General features: G+C 39.5%; 1 protein-coding gene across 4 annotated transcripts in view; it reads right to left on the minus strand.

The window, feature by feature from the left end:
- Window positions 1-17524, minus strand: part of mon2 (MON2 homolog, regulator of endosome-to-Golgi trafficking) — a 41114-nt gene that overhangs the window by 16161 nt on the left and 7429 nt on the right. For all 4 annotated transcript variants that reach the window (XM_042411443.1, XM_042411442.1, XM_042411445.1 and 1 more), the window contains exons 2-16: window positions 17248-17311; window positions 14910-15037; window positions 9918-10049; window positions 9280-9409; window positions 7707-7804; window positions 7106-7231; window positions 6642-6836; window positions 6130-6254; window positions 5221-5360; window positions 4757-4910; window positions 3775-3965; window positions 3398-3479; window positions 2729-2910; window positions 1083-1195; window positions 227-331 (exon numbers count right to left, since the gene is read on the minus strand). In XM_042411443.1, the coding sequence (XP_042267377.1) occupies window positions 227-331; window positions 1083-1195; window positions 2729-2910; window positions 3398-3479; window positions 3775-3965; window positions 4757-4910; window positions 5221-5360; window positions 6130-6254; window positions 6642-6836; window positions 7106-7231; window positions 7707-7804; window positions 9280-9409; window positions 9918-10049; window positions 14910-15037; window positions 17248-17311 (1965 nt within the window). The remainder of the gene's footprint in view (window positions 1-226; window positions 332-1082; window positions 1196-2728; window positions 2911-3397; window positions 3480-3774; window positions 3966-4756; window positions 4911-5220; window positions 5361-6129; window positions 6255-6641; window positions 6837-7105; window positions 7232-7706; window positions 7805-9279; window positions 9410-9917; window positions 10050-14909; window positions 15038-17247; window positions 17312-17524) is intronic.

Raw genomic sequence — 17524 nt, forward strand, 5'->3', positions numbered from 1 at the left:
AAGCTTATGAAATGTACCCTGACATACTGGTAGATAATGCAAATTATTCACCCAAAGTATAAAAGTATAAATGTCATTTTGCCTTATTAGAAGAGGTACATGTACATACTGCACATCAACATTTGTGTGAGTAAGAATACAGACTGCCCATTATGTCCTGCCTTATCAGATAAATGAGCGTGTATACATTTTTGTGTACATGTGTACTACCATGTGGTAGTTATACCTGCAGCGTAGCGAGCACCAGCTGCCAGGAAGTGCCCAGCACGGCCCCGTGGCAGTGGGCTAGGTTCAACAGAGTTCGCATACACTGGATGTTCTTGGCAGTCAGCTGACAGAGAGAGAGACAGATATACTTTAGTACATTTTTACTGCACATTATCAGGCATTTCAGAGCAAATCACAAATGCAGAAAAAAGCTCAAATTTTCATCTTACTGATATTGTAAGTCATTAGTATTAAATACAGTCCATTACATTCCACTATCACCTGTAAAATTATGCATTAAAAATGTGGGGGAATACATAGTGTAAGAGCTAAGAGCAAATCTTCAGGAGAAAAAAATTCCAGGTTAGGGTCTAGGTCACTGCTCATGTACTTATAAATGATATTGCCCCCAAAGGAAATTAAATGCACAAGCTTGTTTGACCCGTCACTATTTATTTATTTATTCACTATTTATAACAGTAACCTGAATGGTCCCTTGAGAGAGAATGTACCTGTTATTATGTGAGCGTTATTATAAAGTGAGGTTGTGCAGATTATGGATATTAATTACACGGGTGACAGTCAACAAATTGGTTTGCATTTTATGTTACCTGTGTGTCTATGTGTTGTAACTGCTCAGAGGAACTTCAGCAATGTCAGGAAAGACAGACTTTGTTTTTTCTTTAGGGTTCAAAGTAATGTTAGGTTCTTTTTGAAGCTGCGGTCTCCTTTTTGAAAATTACTGTTGTCAATTTGTCTTGATTGCAGCAAGCTTGTAAGATTTTATTTTTGGAAAAATGCTAAATTAATCAAATTATTAAATGTCAAGCGTAACCACAGCCTCTTCATAATTGTGTGTGTGTGTGTGTCCTTACCACCACAGTGCCCTGGGGCTGGGCAGTGAGTGGCTGCCCCACAGCCACCACCTGCTGATGAGATTCACTCGAGGGACTGATAATCTGCACGCTCTGGCCCTGGATCGAGTAGGCTGTAGAGAGAACACACACATGTGCAAACACACACCCACATATATGCAGGATTTAGTCTTTTGATGACAGTCAGTAATACACACAAATAGGTTTTATAACAAGCTTACGACATGCAAGAAAAGCTTTCTTAATTAACTCCGAGGCAAACATCCATCGCGAGTTGAGACCCAATTTGCTGGCTTTATCTCTACAAGCCAATATGCAAATAGTGAATGTCTGAGAGGTTGGTTTGAGAGCAGCTGTGTGTGTGTGTATGTCTACGTTCCCCAGACACAGTCTCCTTGGTGTTCCTAATTAGAAGCCACAGTGAAAAGTTATGGATTAATGCAATAAGAGTATGACGTTAGGGACAGGCAGAGTGCCAACAGTTTACATGTTAAGCTCACTTTAGCAACGTGCGCGTCTAACCATAAGGGAGATGAGAAGCGCTCATTAATTTAACATAAATACACATGACCAGAGGCGTTCCTTGGGGTTGTGGAGGAGGAGACGTTCGGCTGCGTGCGGTACAGTTATATCAGCACACCTGAGGGTCTGCATGCACTGTGTTTTCTATGCCATCTTAAGTTCAATTAGTTGCCTTTAATTAAGTACTTCATGTCTTTGTGCTGCACAGCAGGTCGGTTTCTGTCTCATTGAATGTACTAAGCGCTGTCCTGCCGACGAGATTATCGATTGTTGCAACTGTTCTGATAACCGTTGCATCTCTCTAACCTTCTTTTTGTTTGTTCCACAAGCACATGAGTGTCCGAGCTGTGGGCCCCTCTCTCTCTTCTCTCCCTCTCTCTCCCTATTTTCTCCTCCTGTCCTCTCTTGTCTCTCAGGCATCTCCTTCTGGACCGGCATCCGTCCTGGAAGCGTTCTGCTTCCCTGGCTGCTGGTGCCATTTCCAAAAGGTTGTGGATCTGGTTCTCCATCCTGCAGGAGTTCTGCCTCACCTCATGTCTCTCTCTCTCTCTTTCTCTCTCTCTCTCTCTGAATGATGCCTTTATCCTTCTCTCTCTCTCCTCTGTGAATAATGTCTTTTTCTTGTCTCTTCTCCCGTGTATGTGAACGCTGTGATGTGAGTCTCCCCTGTGTGCTTGTGTAGTCTGTCCTTCTGCCAGGTCTCCATGGTGATGGAGGTCACGTGGCTCAGGTCCTATTCTGTTCTGGTGGAACCTGGAAGCTGTTCGGCGTCCTCTTTATGACATTCTTCATATTATAAATCCATTATAATTTTGTTATCCTGTTCAATACTGTATTCTGTAATTTGCATTCTGTTCTGTACACACAACATCTGTTGCATGTCTGTCCTTGGAGAGAGATCCCTCCATTGTTGCTCTTCCTGAAGTTTCTTCCGTATTTTTCCGAGTTAAAGGGGGTTTTTTTCGGGAGTTTTTCCTTATTTGAACCAAGAGTCTAAGGACGAGGGATGTCGCATTGCTGTACAGACAGTAAAAGCCCCCTGAGGCAAATATGTGATTGTGATATTGGGTTATACAAATAAAACTGACTTGACTTAAGTGTCGCCATCAGCTGCAGAGCCCTACCTTTGCTGGAGAGGTTGGCAGCATTGCAGCTGAGAACAGTCAGGGCATAGTGGGGCGGCAGAGAGGCCTTGCAGATGGCTGTGATGAAGGCGTCACGTGGCGTCACCAGACTTAGACGACCACACAATGAGGCCATGGTCAACTCTGCCTTCAGGATGTTCTCTGTGGCTGTCTCATCAGTGCTGAAATCACACAGGAAAGTAAAAAAGTGTGATGGTCTATTATCCAGTACATCTAACAGTATCCTTTTGCAGTTTTAGGGTTTTGGGCTGTTTGTTGGGAAAAAAAAACAAGCTACTTGAAGACATCACATTGGACTTTTGGAAATTGTAACAGACGTTTTTTACAGACGTAAGAAATCCTTAGTTGCAGTCCTAGTCATGTCAGCATATACTGTGTTACTGATTACTTTGAGACATCTACACCAATGCTGTCAGATTCCTCTAGTTTTCATTTAGAGAAAGATTGTCATCATCTTATAGACCATGTCATCAAACACACTAAGAGGAAATTAACTTAAAACATTTAAAACATTTTCAACAGTGAAATGCAGACAGAGATGACATCTTTTGACATCAATTGCCTGCTTGGATTCCAAATCATGTGTACATCTAACATGACTGCTGATTATAGGACAGATTTTCTCGAAATATCAGACAGGCTATTTACCTGGCGTCAAGCAGCAGAGACAGGGCGGCCAGCAGACCACACCAGCAGGCGCTCACCATTTCCTCCCACACCAGATGGGCTCCTGAGACAGAGACGAAAAGCGTTAATGAGTTTATTCAAGATTTCTTCCACGTCGTTTTAGACAGCATCGCTTGGGCGGAGAAACAAAACGTGCCTCTGTTTTGGATATGTTTATGAAAAGGTAAACACAACAGACACAATAGCAGCTACCAGGGGTCATAAACCAAACACAGTATGTACAGTTCCCTCTTAAAGATTTACACATTTTAAATATGCCTCTGAACATTTGACTCTACTATCAGAACCTGCTTATCTTCCACCTTCCTTACACCCCCCCCCCCCCGGTTTATTCTCACCAGGTTGTGGCTGCCACTCCTGGTCAGGGTGAGCCTCCCTGAACTCAGCAGCCGCCTCTTCCTCCGTGGAAAGTTCTCTCTCAATCATGGTGGTAATGCCTCTGACCAGGTCCAACAGGGCGCTGAAGGCCACCGACATGGCGTAGCCCTCCGGGATGGACGGGGGCTCTACTTTGTCCAGCATTTCTAAGCTGGAGGATCAAATACAGGGACAGAGCAAAATATGTTGAATTGAACATGTGGATGTTCATCGAGTGTTTCTGTATATATTGCAGGTGTTTTGTTACTGTCACTCTCATCTTGACACCAATAACTGCATTACATCGGTTATCCGGACTACATCACCGATACCATATCATTTATTTCAATTCTGCCAAGGTGTAAAAATCTTTCTTTTACCTTTCTCTGTTGTCTAACTCTTCCTGCCTTGATTTATTGAGTGAAGTCATAACAAGACCACAGATTTTACCAGGATTCTATTGATTTTATAGAAAAAAGCAGCTGTTGTTATGATCTACACTTAATGTTTGCCCAACTCTCCTTCATACTGGGGCAAGTCTGCCCCATGCATCCTCCAGAACTACCAGCAAGAATCCTAATTACAGCAAATAGATTCCATTACTGTCAGAGAGGGCAATTTAGACAACACCTCTCTTTGTTACAGGAAGGCCTCTGGCTAATGTAATTCCCTGTATTTTAAACCTTGGTTTCCTGTGGAATACCAAAGACTAATGACAACAGCATTTTCACTCCTCAAGGAGGGTTAAGCCTTTGATCTAGGCTTTATTACCATCCCCTGTGGTTTAAAGCAAAATTGTTTATCACTACTTGCAGGATACAGCTAACTGAATAGTGATTCTACAAGCTTATATCTATGCAGTATAGAGTTCCCACAACTTCACGTGTTCACCTGTTCTTTCTGTGAACATATGTGTTACAGAGATTAAATATTTGTATACACATGAAAGAAACCAGTACTTACTACGTAGCCTTGGCGCTGCCTTGGACACTAACAGTCATAAGAGGGATCCAGGTGCCACGGTATTCAAACGCAGCCTGCATGGTCAGGTTGCCGCTGACCCCTCCTGTCCCTGGGCCGCCCTGTGCTACACCCTGGGCTACTGAGCCTGAACCGCCTAGACAGGAAGTCAAGAGAGAAGTGAGGTGGGGGCAGAGTGGATTGAATGAGTCAGAAAGAGGAAGTGCAATAATCACAAAGTTTAAAAAATATGTAAAGAAAATACATTTCAATTCTTTTCAAATCTTTCCCAATTTAATCAGAATATCTGTTTATATTTTATTAAACAAAACAATTCAGTGGCTCTCCCATGGCTTCAGGAATCCTGAATGTTTGGGACTTTGTAATGTCTTACAGTCATCACTGTACTACATTCTCTTACAGCTCAAATATGAAGATATGATAAGTCTTGAGATCAGTGAACTGACCAGCTGGTGCGCTGATGGCAGCAGTGTTGCCCGCGTTGGGGACGATGAATAGGGACTGGATGAAGGAGCCCAGGGCGTTGACAATGTCTCTGAATACCTTAGTGGAGTGCTGCTTCATGTCATATGACTGGCAGAACGAACTGAAAAAGGAAAAGAACACATCGTTTTTTTTCATATGAGGTCAGAAACTAAGTCCTGACAGAGTATATTTAAAAAAAACTCTGCTTGGTTCAGACTAAACGTTCAGTACTTAAACTTAACATTAGAATGCTAACAGTCGACACTTTACAGGTTAAATACTTGTACATGTTTGTTAATATTCTAATATCATCCTCTTCTGGGATCATGAATATCTGTACCAAATTTCATGTTCATTTTTCCAATAACTGCTGCGATATTTAACTAACTGGACCAAAGTTGTGGGCTGAGAGATTGGAACAGATTGAGCGAATGGCTGATCAACCTTGAGCTGTGCTGCCTGCAGGGCTGAAAATCATTAACACCATTCAGACCATTTTACAGTGTTAACAGCAGACAAAGTGCAAGTGTTAATTAAGTGTTAAGTGTTTGTTTATGTTGACTGTTGTTTTATTAGTATGTTTTGTTGGGTTTTTTTTTTTTTGCTTTGTACAACTTCTGTTGTTGTATCTGTATTGTAGAGGTACTGTACATACATCACTAATTACAGATACATTTTTTTTTAATTCAAAGCTGCTGTAGAACATGAGTTAATACTTGAGATAAAAAAACAAACAAACAAGAAATGAGAAAAACTGTGTGATTAGAATTATAAGATTAAAATGTTGAGGCTCGTTAACTAAAATTGTGTGTTGGTTTATAGATCTTAAATGACAAGGGCTGTGGGTTCGGGCCTGTTAGGTATTGTATTAAGACAGAACATATCTTTACCGTAATAAATGTGGCTGCACACATAGCCTATGGACTGATTCCACAGCCACTGCTCTCAGCCATTGTGGCTTCTCCCCATCCAGAAACTTCACCAGCAGAGACAAGAAGATCTCACACTCGGTCACCTGCGAAACAAACACACACATATATCGGACAGGGGACAGAAGTTTGGCTTGCTAAACAGAGTCCCTTCAAGTTTTAATTAAGCTTTTCTGTGGCTCAACAAGCTTTTTGACAGAGAGAGTGTAAAAAAAGACAAATTTCCATCTCACAGATTGAGAGAATATCACTAAATAAAAACAGCTGCAATGCGAGATTACTCATATGCGACTAAGCTCATTAAAGTGCTTCGAGCAGAACTAAGACAAAACTACTACTACACTAATCCAATGCTAATCAGACCAGATCAATCAAGTGCATCAGCTTTGTGCTTGAGAAAATCCCTAACTTGTAAAGCATCCATCAGGCAACAGTTTTGGCCAGCCGACCATCGCTGCAGATTGGCCCCCTACCAGTAAGCTGTAGAAATGCTTGATGAGGACTGAGACCACGCGCAGCAGCCTCATGCAGATGGGAAAGTAAGGTTTCTCCACAGGTGCTGGCGAGGCGGCGCTGCTGCTGCCCTGCCGGAACTTAATGTTGGGGGAGAAAAGCTTGATGACGAGGGGACACACCCGTTCCTTCAGCAGGAAACTGAACTCCTGGTGCTGGATGGGAAACGAGAGAGCGAGTGGGACAGTGGAGATCAGACAAATTATAGTAATACAAAGACACATTACTGTTAGAGAATATAGTTTAGAGCAGAGTTGTATCATCTCTGATGTTAAGATAATATAAAAGGTATAGCAGGTGGACAAAAATAACAGAAACACCTGACAAAACACAAAGTAAGCCAATAGTTAAGCGTTAGGTATGCCTTTCTGAGGTCTCATTTTGTGTCTTTCTGCTCCTGATCGTTCTCTCCAGTTGTATGTACCTGTAGGAACACCCCAGGAAAATCATTAAGGACAGACTCCAGCAGCTCCAGGCCAAACGTCCGTGTCATCTCTGTCATGCCCACCAGCCAGTAGGGGGCATCAGCGTTCACTAGCTGGCACAGATCCTGCAGGGGGAGGGGGGAGGACATAAAACAGCATTCACAACAACCAAGTGTAATGTTCCACAAACATAACAGTTGCAGAAACCGAGCCGTCACTGACCTCTGCTGGGTGGACAAGTATCATCAGGGAAAAGTGCAACGTGGCTGAAGAATAAAAGGGGACTCTAACTCACTTCTTCTGGCAAAGTTTACTTAATTGCTGAGATTAAAACAATTACTATCTTATTTTCAACATCAAAAGTCAGTGTTGTGAGATCAGTAATATGATTAATTCACAGCTGTAGGGACTATTCTGATTTCTTGTCTCTGGTCTGACAGGCTGAACCTCTTCAGTGTGAAGTCTTACCCTATCCACCGATGATGACATGAGCTCATGAGGAATGTCTAAAAAGCTACTTGGTCTAAAAGGTTTTACCCAGAGCAGATGGGAAGAGGGCATAAAGCTGTGAGGAGGGCTGCTGACCCCTGGTGGACGTACCTGGAACAGCATGTAGGCATCTTTTGCACTGGGCCTCAGAGTACTAACAGATCGTCGATTGGTATTTCCCTGGACAGGAGGAGGCTGCTCCACAATGCCTGGGGGTCAAATACAAAAAAAAACACTTTTACATTTTAGTTAGTCTTAATCATAAGGGTAAGTTTAGAGTAGGGATGTGAATTATATATCAATATTCGTAATAGAATGATTGATAATTTACTGGTGTTCATTTCCTAACTGCACTCTATTCAAGCTCTTGTCTCCGGAAATTAAGTTGATGAGGAAAATGTTATAACTGAAACAAAGAAAATATAACCCAGGTTGTGAACATGTGTTATTTTTCTTACAGAGAAAGGAAAAACAACTATTGGCAGTCTAACTGGCAACTATGTGTTGTTTACTTACTGAAGACAAAGTTGGTATGTAGTTCTACTATTATGTAGAATAGTATAGTAGTAGTATAATCAAAAGTTTTTGACCACTAGCAGAATTTTTTTATGAGTGGATCTCTGTTTTGCACATGTGCACAAAGGTGACGCAATACATGGTTCTGTCTAGATGGTAGCCCTAGATTAGCGAATCATTATAACCCAACCATGATCTTTCTTTAACTCTAACCAAGAGCCTAAATCTAACCAGCCCTTAACCACAGCATTGTCACGTCATAAAACTAAATTATTTTGCATAATCAAGACAAACAACACTCACAATGAAAGAACAACGCAGACAAATCTCGTGAGAGTTCCCCAAATCTAGGGTTACTATCTAGCCACAACCACAATACACGTTCCAGCAAATGGTTTCACAGTGTTTCTCTGATCTACAGGTGGCGGTAATTTGCCCGGAAATACAGCAATCCGCCGACAAAGGCAGGGAGGAGGAAGATTGCAAGCTAGTAAACATGGATACAAACACTGCAGGTTTCAAAATTTTATGAATGGAAACGCATTCAACACATTTGTTAGAACTCAAGGATGCACACAGTGTGTTTTGGGGAATAATACTAAATGTAAATATAATTTTATTTACAAGAAAATTCAACAGGACACCTTTAAGTAATTCAAAATAAAGTCACATTTCCATGTATGCTGTTGGACTCTAAACTGTAAGAAATTAACTTTTTCTGAATTTTTGTGCCAAACTACAGTCATATTTTTTCTTCTTTCATAAACTTCAATTTTAGATGTTGAGTTTTTTTCCCTTTTTGGTGAGAAACAATGTCTTCATAAGTTCTTTTGTTTTGTTATCTCACCAGCACAATCCTTTTTTTACTCTTTTAATGCATTATGGTTTTTTGTGTGTTGTTGGTTGTGCAAATAAAATACACTTTCTCATGGCTCCTCTAGTTTTGAGCTTAACTTCCCATGAATCTTATACAGTCTCTGTGTTGACACCTCCTTATCAGTGCACAATGCCCCCTAAATGAGGACTGATGCTGTTAGATTTGCTGTAAATCTTCCACAAATGCAGAGTTCACATTTCTACATTTCTGTTTCTATTCCATATGTCTCACAAAACTTCCACCGCTATATTGACATCCCATTCCCCTCAAATAGCGGTAACACCATCTGACCTTTGAAACGCTCATCCTCAGCCACCATCCTCTCAAAAACCACAGTGACAACCTGTCTGACGGTGGCGGCCGCTGTGTTGTTGGTGATGTTGTCCTTGGTGAAGTGAAGACGGAAACACAGCACAATGGCCTGGACAGGGACAACATATAAAAGTATTATGCTGAATCTCCAAATATGCGTTAACTCAGCCTAAATGAATGAATTACTACTGCTTCATCTTCATGAGGGGTAAAATAAAATCATATTCTGTCTTCTCAGCCATTAAAGGTTACAAGGATTGATCTGCTAACTACATAAATGGGAGACCTGAGTTTTAATTTTCAAATTATCATTGTCATTTCACAAAAATGGTATGTTCTTAGTGGGTCTGATAGTCCATATAATTTGGCACTGTGTTATAATGCTGCACACACAGAAGCAAGGTTACCACAAATCTGAATTGCTGGGTATAATAAAGCTTTATAGCCACAGTTTAATAATAAACAGAAAGATGACTCACTGAGAAAGAGAAGTGAGATACCTGCAAGGCGTTCAGTCCACGTATACAGTATGTATTTATGTATGTATAGATAAAAAGGAGTAAGAAATACAGTTAATAAATAAGCAGTTTGTGCGAAGGAGTGTGTTGGCTTTATACCTTGGAAAGTACTTCGTCGTGTACAACTGTGTTGGTGGTTAGCAGGACCAGGACTGTCTGTAAAAGCTTCAGCTCCTCCAAACCGTTCTCCATCAGCTGCCACAACATGTTGATGATGTTCCCCGCCGCAGCCTGTACACACAAAGACCTTCAATTGTTTACATCGATATTTATCAAATCTCTTCATCCACCAGTGCGCACATGTCATGTACACATGCATTTGCAGTTTGAGTCAGGTGGCGGTATCAAGAGTTGCTAGCTTGTGACAAAAAGCAAACATAACGCAAGTGAGAGCACAGCCTGAGGTCACACAGCCTTAAATCACAAACATGAACAAAAAACACACACTTGGGACCAGCTGCTGCTTCTCGCTTAGGGGTCACAACATCACAGAGTTCAATAAAACCAAATCTAGCTGCCAGTTAATATTATGTCACTTGATGCAGATCATAAGTGACAGTGTATGTCCTTTCTTGGGTCAAGATGTCCAAAATACACCGACTAGTCACGGAACCCCTCTAAGCTGCTCTACAGCGTACTAACAGGCTGGAGTCTTTACTTCAGAAAATAAAAAAAAAAAACAAGGAACACATTAATTTCTAATTCATAATGAGTTTTTGCAACTTATGATTCTAATCCACATTAGGGCTGCAAATAATTATTATTCTAATTAATGATGAATTTGTTAATTATTTTTCAGAATGATAAATTAATCATTTAGCCTATCAAGTCTTACAAAAAATGCTAATTCCAATTTCAGAGAGTCTCAGGTCTTCAAATTGCTTGTCAGACCAATTGTTAAAACCCCCCAAATAGTAAATTGACTTATTATTCTTAAACAAACAAGCAAACAAAAAAAATCTGAAAATCCTCACATGTGAATGTTTTTGTTTGATTAATAATGTGAGCAACATCTCGCCGCCACCACCACCACATCCCCACACTCTGTCCACATGACAAAGTATCCGACATGGTTCTCTCCAGCGACACCATGGGAATCAATATTGAGGTAGGTCAGGTATTGTCTAGCTGTTAAACCCTGCAGTTCAAGGTTGCTGATGAAGTGGAGTGCTGCTGAAAAAATAAAAGAAAAGCTACAATGCTAAATGGATCAGAGTATGTGTGGGTTGTAGAATATTTGAAGTTTGTGTCCTAGATATTCTAGATGTTTCTGCTGGTGCAACAGTGTGATAACAATCACTCAAAGTACAAGGATAAAGAGGGTAGTAAAAAGAAAAAGAAAAAGAAAACCGTAACCTTAAAGGCCAAAAGAAACTCCTGAAACAAGACTGACAAGACTAGCTGGGGAAATCTGCATCACACACTCATTTTGAGGCATGTTTGAACAAGGTAATGGTAATAGGATTGCGGCTATACTTGGCATCTTAAAAGGTACAACAGCATGAGCTAATGTGGATTAGTGCTGAAACTGTTACTTGATTTACCGATTAGTCGACTAACAAAAAATAAATCAACAATTTAGTTAATCGATTAAATCATTTAAAGTCATTTATCATGCAAAAATGCCAAAATTTCACTGGTTCCAGCTTCTCAAATGTGATCGTTTGCAGCTTTTCACTTTTCAAAAAATGTTATTGTAAAGTGAATATTGCAAGGTTTTGGACTGTTGGTCAGACAAAATAAGCTATTTCAAGAAGTCACATTGGGCTCTGGGAAATTGGGACCGTTTATTAATCACAAAACACACCTGACCGATTAATTAAAAAAAAACAAACTCAGCAGCTCTTACTGAAAAAAGAAAAAAGGGAAACAATGAGTTGATAAAAATGACACCAAGTGGCCTGATGTGTCTTTTGAGGATTTACTCTGGGAGTGTAAAGCACGACAAAAGCCATATGTTAGCCTAATTAAATAAACTCTTGACATCAAAATGTGGAAGGCACGGTATAGCTCCACACATTTTTAATAACAGTCTTTAACGGTGTATTAACAAGGCAGTTGTGTGGCAGCTCCAGGGTGCCAACTTTGAAACAGCTCTAATCTCAGGTCTGACTCCAACTGGATTATTAAAAGGGCTTAAAACCCATTGCATGAGCTTATATTAAACCACATTTGCATCTAAGAAATTACTAGTCACCCGTTTTCGAAGACGGATGTCTATTCCACCTTCTTCAGGGCTCTTTAACTGCTATATAGCAGAAATCCCAAAGATAATTGCTCTAGGCCGATGGTTTCCAACCTCAAAACACAGAAACTCTGTAGATCGCCATCTGAAGATCTGAAAGGCGTCACACGCAAGAATTAAAGGATGGACAACCCCAGGACATAAGGAGTGGAGGAGGAAGGGAAGATTAGTGTCTGTCAGATGTAGCCACCGGTGATGGGAATTAATTTAGATTAACAATTCTCATATTGACATTGCCTGATTGGGTATTGATGAGTTGCGTTGATTCCTGCATTGATCTGAATGAATTACCCTTATAATCTATCAAGAAAGAGATGCCTAAGGTGGTGGGTGAATTAAAATTTGCAAGCATGTGAACGCTGAATGAAGGAACATTAAGGTCAATATCAACATGCATTTGTTCCCCAACAAAATGACTGGGAAATTGGCAACCAAGAATGAACAGTAGCCATATATTGTGACGACCCATAACATCTAAAGAAAACTAACAGCTCAAGGGATTGCACTGGATTGTAGATTTCTTAATGAAAACATGGGAAGACCATTCTCCGTAAGGACATATGTATCGATTTTACACTCTTGGCAATGGTAATCACCTTGTGTCATTCAGTGAAGCACAATGACACAAGGTGATGAATCCAGATTAGAGCAATGGCCTCTTATTGGGAAATGTTGATGAAAGGAGGAAATTAATCCTGAGGGATTTTGTGGACAACGTGGTGCATAGTGTTTCTACTGTTTTATGCTTGGGGTTTATGTCGCTTTATACATTTATGCTGTGATTCAGAATTAACACAAAGAAGTCTTTGGTGTTTCATATTTCCAATTTGACTACTCCATTTTATTAATTAGTATTTTTTCACTGTAGTCTTAATTCATTAGGCTTAGAATATGTTAATTGGGCGGGTGGAGTAGTCCATTTTATTTGCCGTTTTAGAGAAATTTATGCTTGGTTCCAATTTTATATAATATAATCAAGTCTTTATACTCTGACCCCTCTGTCTATGAGTCAATACAAATGGCCTGCTGTCTGAGAGGTTTTTAGTACACAGAGGCTGCAGGCAGGTATGCCCCTTATTCCCATTGCTGTTCACACTAGACATTGAACTTTCAGCTGAGTCTATTAGGAATAAATGTGACATTTCTGGAATCAAACTAGGGGAGGAAAATTGCATTTCTTTATATGCGGATGATGTTCTTTTGTAATTACAAAACCTGAAAATTTCAGTTCAAATAGTCTTAAATACAATCACCAAATTCAGGGATTTCTCTGGTTATAAAATTAATTTAGATAAATCTTTAGCACTTCCCTTAAACATTCTTTCAGATTTACCACTGCAATCTCCTTTTCAAAGAATTCAAATATCTAGGTATTTTCATAACCCCAGATTTGAACAATTTATTTCAGGCAAACTATTCTCCACAACAACAAAAAAAAGAAAGAGTATCTAGCAAGATGGATGACCCTGCCTTCTTCCTTCTTTGGAAGAATTTATGTCATAAAGATGAATATACTTCCATGTCTAAACTATTTGTTCCAGGGTCTTCCATGCTATTTAACACATTTGTTTTTCAAATCATTAAATACGAATATGTCACGTTATATCTGGGTTAATAAAAATCAACGAGTAAAATTTTCCAAGCTCATGAAGCCAAGGGAGTTAAAAGGGGCATCACTGCTTGATTTACATGTTATTATACATGTTATTACTGGTCAGCTCAAATCAAAAATATAATTAGCTGGTTCCTAAACAGACATGATTCCCTATTGATTAGTTTGGAGTCTTTTACAGCAGCCCAGGACCACTGACATCCCTTCTAATCATCTACAATACCGAGCATCTAAAGTCCTCAATTAATAATCCAATTATATTCAATACACTCTTGGTTTGGAGGGACGTTAGGAAATATCTGAACACCCCCAAACCATTTCTTTCTGGTCCCCTATTGCTCTTAATTCAGATTTTTATAATATTTAGATCAAGAATATCCAATTAACTGGATGTCAAAAGGCGTATTGCATCTCTTCACTTTGTTTAGACAACATTCTGTAAAATCCTTTAAACAAATCGATTTTGGCATCCCAAACTGATATTTTTAAGTTTCTTCAATTGCATATTTGATAGATTCTCAATATATATATATATATAATTATATTCTTGATAAAATTATAAAATTAAAAAATAAAATTATGCCTACAGCATAGAGAAATTGAAAAATTACTAATCTCTGCTAAAACCCCCAAAGGCAAAATTTCAGATATATATGCCATATTAACAACATGCAAGCCAGTGTTCATATGGCTCTTTAAAGTCTGTGTCATTACTCTGGTAGAATAGTCTGACATGTGTGGCGGGGTTTTCCCCAAATGCTCTTCTATCAGTGTGCATGAGCAAAATTTCAATTTCACTCCAGTACGCCTCCAGAAAATGTTCTCCGGGTATAAATGTTCAGTACCTCAAACCTTTGTAACAAATGTAAGTCTCACAGAGGAACTTTAATTCATCTGTTTTGGTCCTGTGGTCTTATCCAAAATTACTGGAGAGACGTAAATTCTGTTATTCAAGGTGTTATTGGAAAACAGCTTTTAATCACTCCAACACTGTATTATCAATTCTACCCCTGAAACTATTCATAATGCAGACTTAATATGTTTGTTAATTATTTTTTCATTTGTGGCAAAGAAATTTTATTCATTATTTTATTTATTTTTCTTTCTTTCAATTGTTGTGCTTGTGCAGTGCCGGTGGTGGGTTGGGTATCTCACCTCTGACCATGAGCCTGAATATACTGTATGTATTTGCTAACATGTAAGTTAGCTAGCTAGGCTAGCTCAGGGTCCTCACCTCAGATACCACCTCATGGGACATGAGTCTCTGAATGGCAGCGAGACACAGCTGGGTGATCTTGGGCTCTTTGGTGCCACAGCCCATCAGAAAAGGCTGCACGACCTCTGAGCTGTTCTCCTTCAGAGCTGCAGTGAAAGGACACATAAGGAAAATGTCACTGTATTTTTTGTACAGATGCTTAAAATGTAAATACCTTTTGGAAATCAAAGCACATTTCACTTTAACTGCTACATGTTCTACTTTCTTCACCAGCTAGTTGTTAACTTTGTGTGTGTGTGCTGTTTGGGGCTGGGCAGGTTACATATAGTGGGTTTTTACACACTACATACATCTATATCAAATACTGGTACTGCAGAGGGAAGGGCAGAGAACAAATAGACTACAACAAATTTGTAAAAAGGTCAAAACTGCAGAATAAAATAACAGACAGAAAGCATCATGAAAACAGCTTTCTAGTGTCAAACTCTGCACATACATCATTCTGCACAGTGAAGTCTCATCCAGCTGAAGGAACAATAAGCAAAAACACATTTTTGGTCCCGTAACCTTATCCAAAAATAGTAGAAAGACATAAATTCTGTTACTCAAGATGTTATTGGAAAACAGTTTAGGAAAACATATTTTGAGTGGAGGAGTACTGACTTTTAGTCTGATGTCAAGTTACCTTGCTAAAATAATAACTGACTATCAACTTTTGAGATATATTTGTACTTTTATCATGTCATTTTAAATAGTCCTTCACAACAAAATGTAAAAAAAAAAAAAGGAAAGAAAAACATATTTGTGCTGTCTAGTCAGAACACAGTGAGCCAGTGCTTTGCGTCCAACAATAATTTTCATCTTCATTATGCAGGATTTAGCTCTTGAATGATTTACACCTGCACAACAGGTTTCACCGTCTAATCTTCTGATCTTTATGAAACAGAAAATCCATCCAGGAAACAAAGATCATTTTAACTCTGCAACAAAGATTACAGTTTACAGTAACAGAGGGGGCAGTTGGAGTTGGACAGTGGAACTCGGAAAATGTCTACTATGTGTCAACTCTGCAAATGTCACCAAAAAACAGCCAGACTCTTTATCGGGACAGCATAGAAACAATTTCCTATTGTTGAGAGATCAGCCTAGTGCTTTATAGTGAATGCGAATATAGAAGTCAATACTATTGTTTGCTCATATGTTGTATTTATAGGGGAGACATTGTGAAAACAGTGTAAATATAGCTGGGTTACAGTTTAAAACAGAAACTTTGCACCTGTAATACCAACTAAACTAAAAATGGACCAAAAAAGATAACTTGAATAAATTTAAAATACATGGGAGAGTTAAAGTTACTACAAGGAACTTTTAACTGGTTATGAAACAGTCTCATGATGCCTCTGATGCCTCTATATGACCTACATAAACAAACGAGACCGTCAGCAAGAGGATTGGCTATTTCTACATAGTTATTCTAAATGCCTGTCACCGGGTGGGATTCCCTGCGAAATCAGACAAAACGATTAACGTCACGCAGAGGGAAAAGCCTTTGTTTACATTACATGTAGCATTATAGTATGAGGAAGTACAAAGACACTAGGAACAGGGGGAGGACATTTCTCTTCGTTTGATATTGTTAATAGTAAAGTTAGACTTGTCAGTTTCCCAACTTATTTTTAAAAAGACAAAAGAAACAGTGAGAGAGAGTGTGAGTGAGCTGAGAGCACGAGCAAGAGAGAGAGAGAAGCAGTGGTCCAGCGAGCTAAAGAGTGAATGAAGAGAGGGAGCAGCATAGCAAGAACAAAGGAGTGTATCTGAAAAATAAATTGTTATTTTCTGATTGTATCACAGTGGTTATGTTCTAAAGCACAAATTAACACCCCCACACCTCCACACAACCCTGTGGGAAGGTGTTGCATTGCCAGATTTGGTGGTGAATGCAGCTTTACATGTAACCAAGGTGTACAAGTTTACTTTTCTTCACCATTGTCATATTAAAATCATTAATCTTACATAGCCACAAATGGATACATTACCTCACTACTCGCTATACATTCTGCAAACAGCGGTGTTTAAAAAAGGAAAATAGTATTAAAAATAAGTAGCGTCTTTCTTTCACTCGTTTCCGAAACAAATGCATGTGCTAGCCGAGATCTTTACGACAAGAGACGGTGGTGCTCATGGGAAATGCAGTCTTCATTCCGAGAAAACAATACCACTTTTGTCCACAGGGGCAGCTAAAATCATCACAAAATGAAAGTTCCTTGTAGTAACTTCAATCATTTTTTCACCTCACCCTTCCCTGATAAATCATAGTCTCTCAGTTGCGGTTAACCCATCTCACTTTCTCACTCACCTGCCAGTATGTCCGTATTCCTGGCTGCGATGGTCTTAATCTTCACAATGCCAGACTCTGCAGCCTAGAAGAAAGAAAAGAGATGAGACATTTAGGTTAACATTAGTTGTGCGGCTTTTTAGTTGTAAGCCACTTTGTTGTAAGCCACTTTGCTACCAGTGGTAGACACAGCTTCTTGTAATGATGGCCACAGGGGAGAGATAGAAAATGCCTGGCTGCAGAGAGGCGGAGGGAGGGCTGATAAATCTGCTAAGAACGGGCTTCAACTTGAGAGGGA

Source organism: Thunnus maccoyii, chromosome 5, assembly GCF_910596095.1.
Source record: "Thunnus maccoyii chromosome 5, fThuMac1.1, whole genome shotgun sequence".
Taxonomy (NCBI): Eukaryota; Metazoa; Chordata; class Actinopteri; order Scombriformes; family Scombridae; genus Thunnus; species Thunnus maccoyii.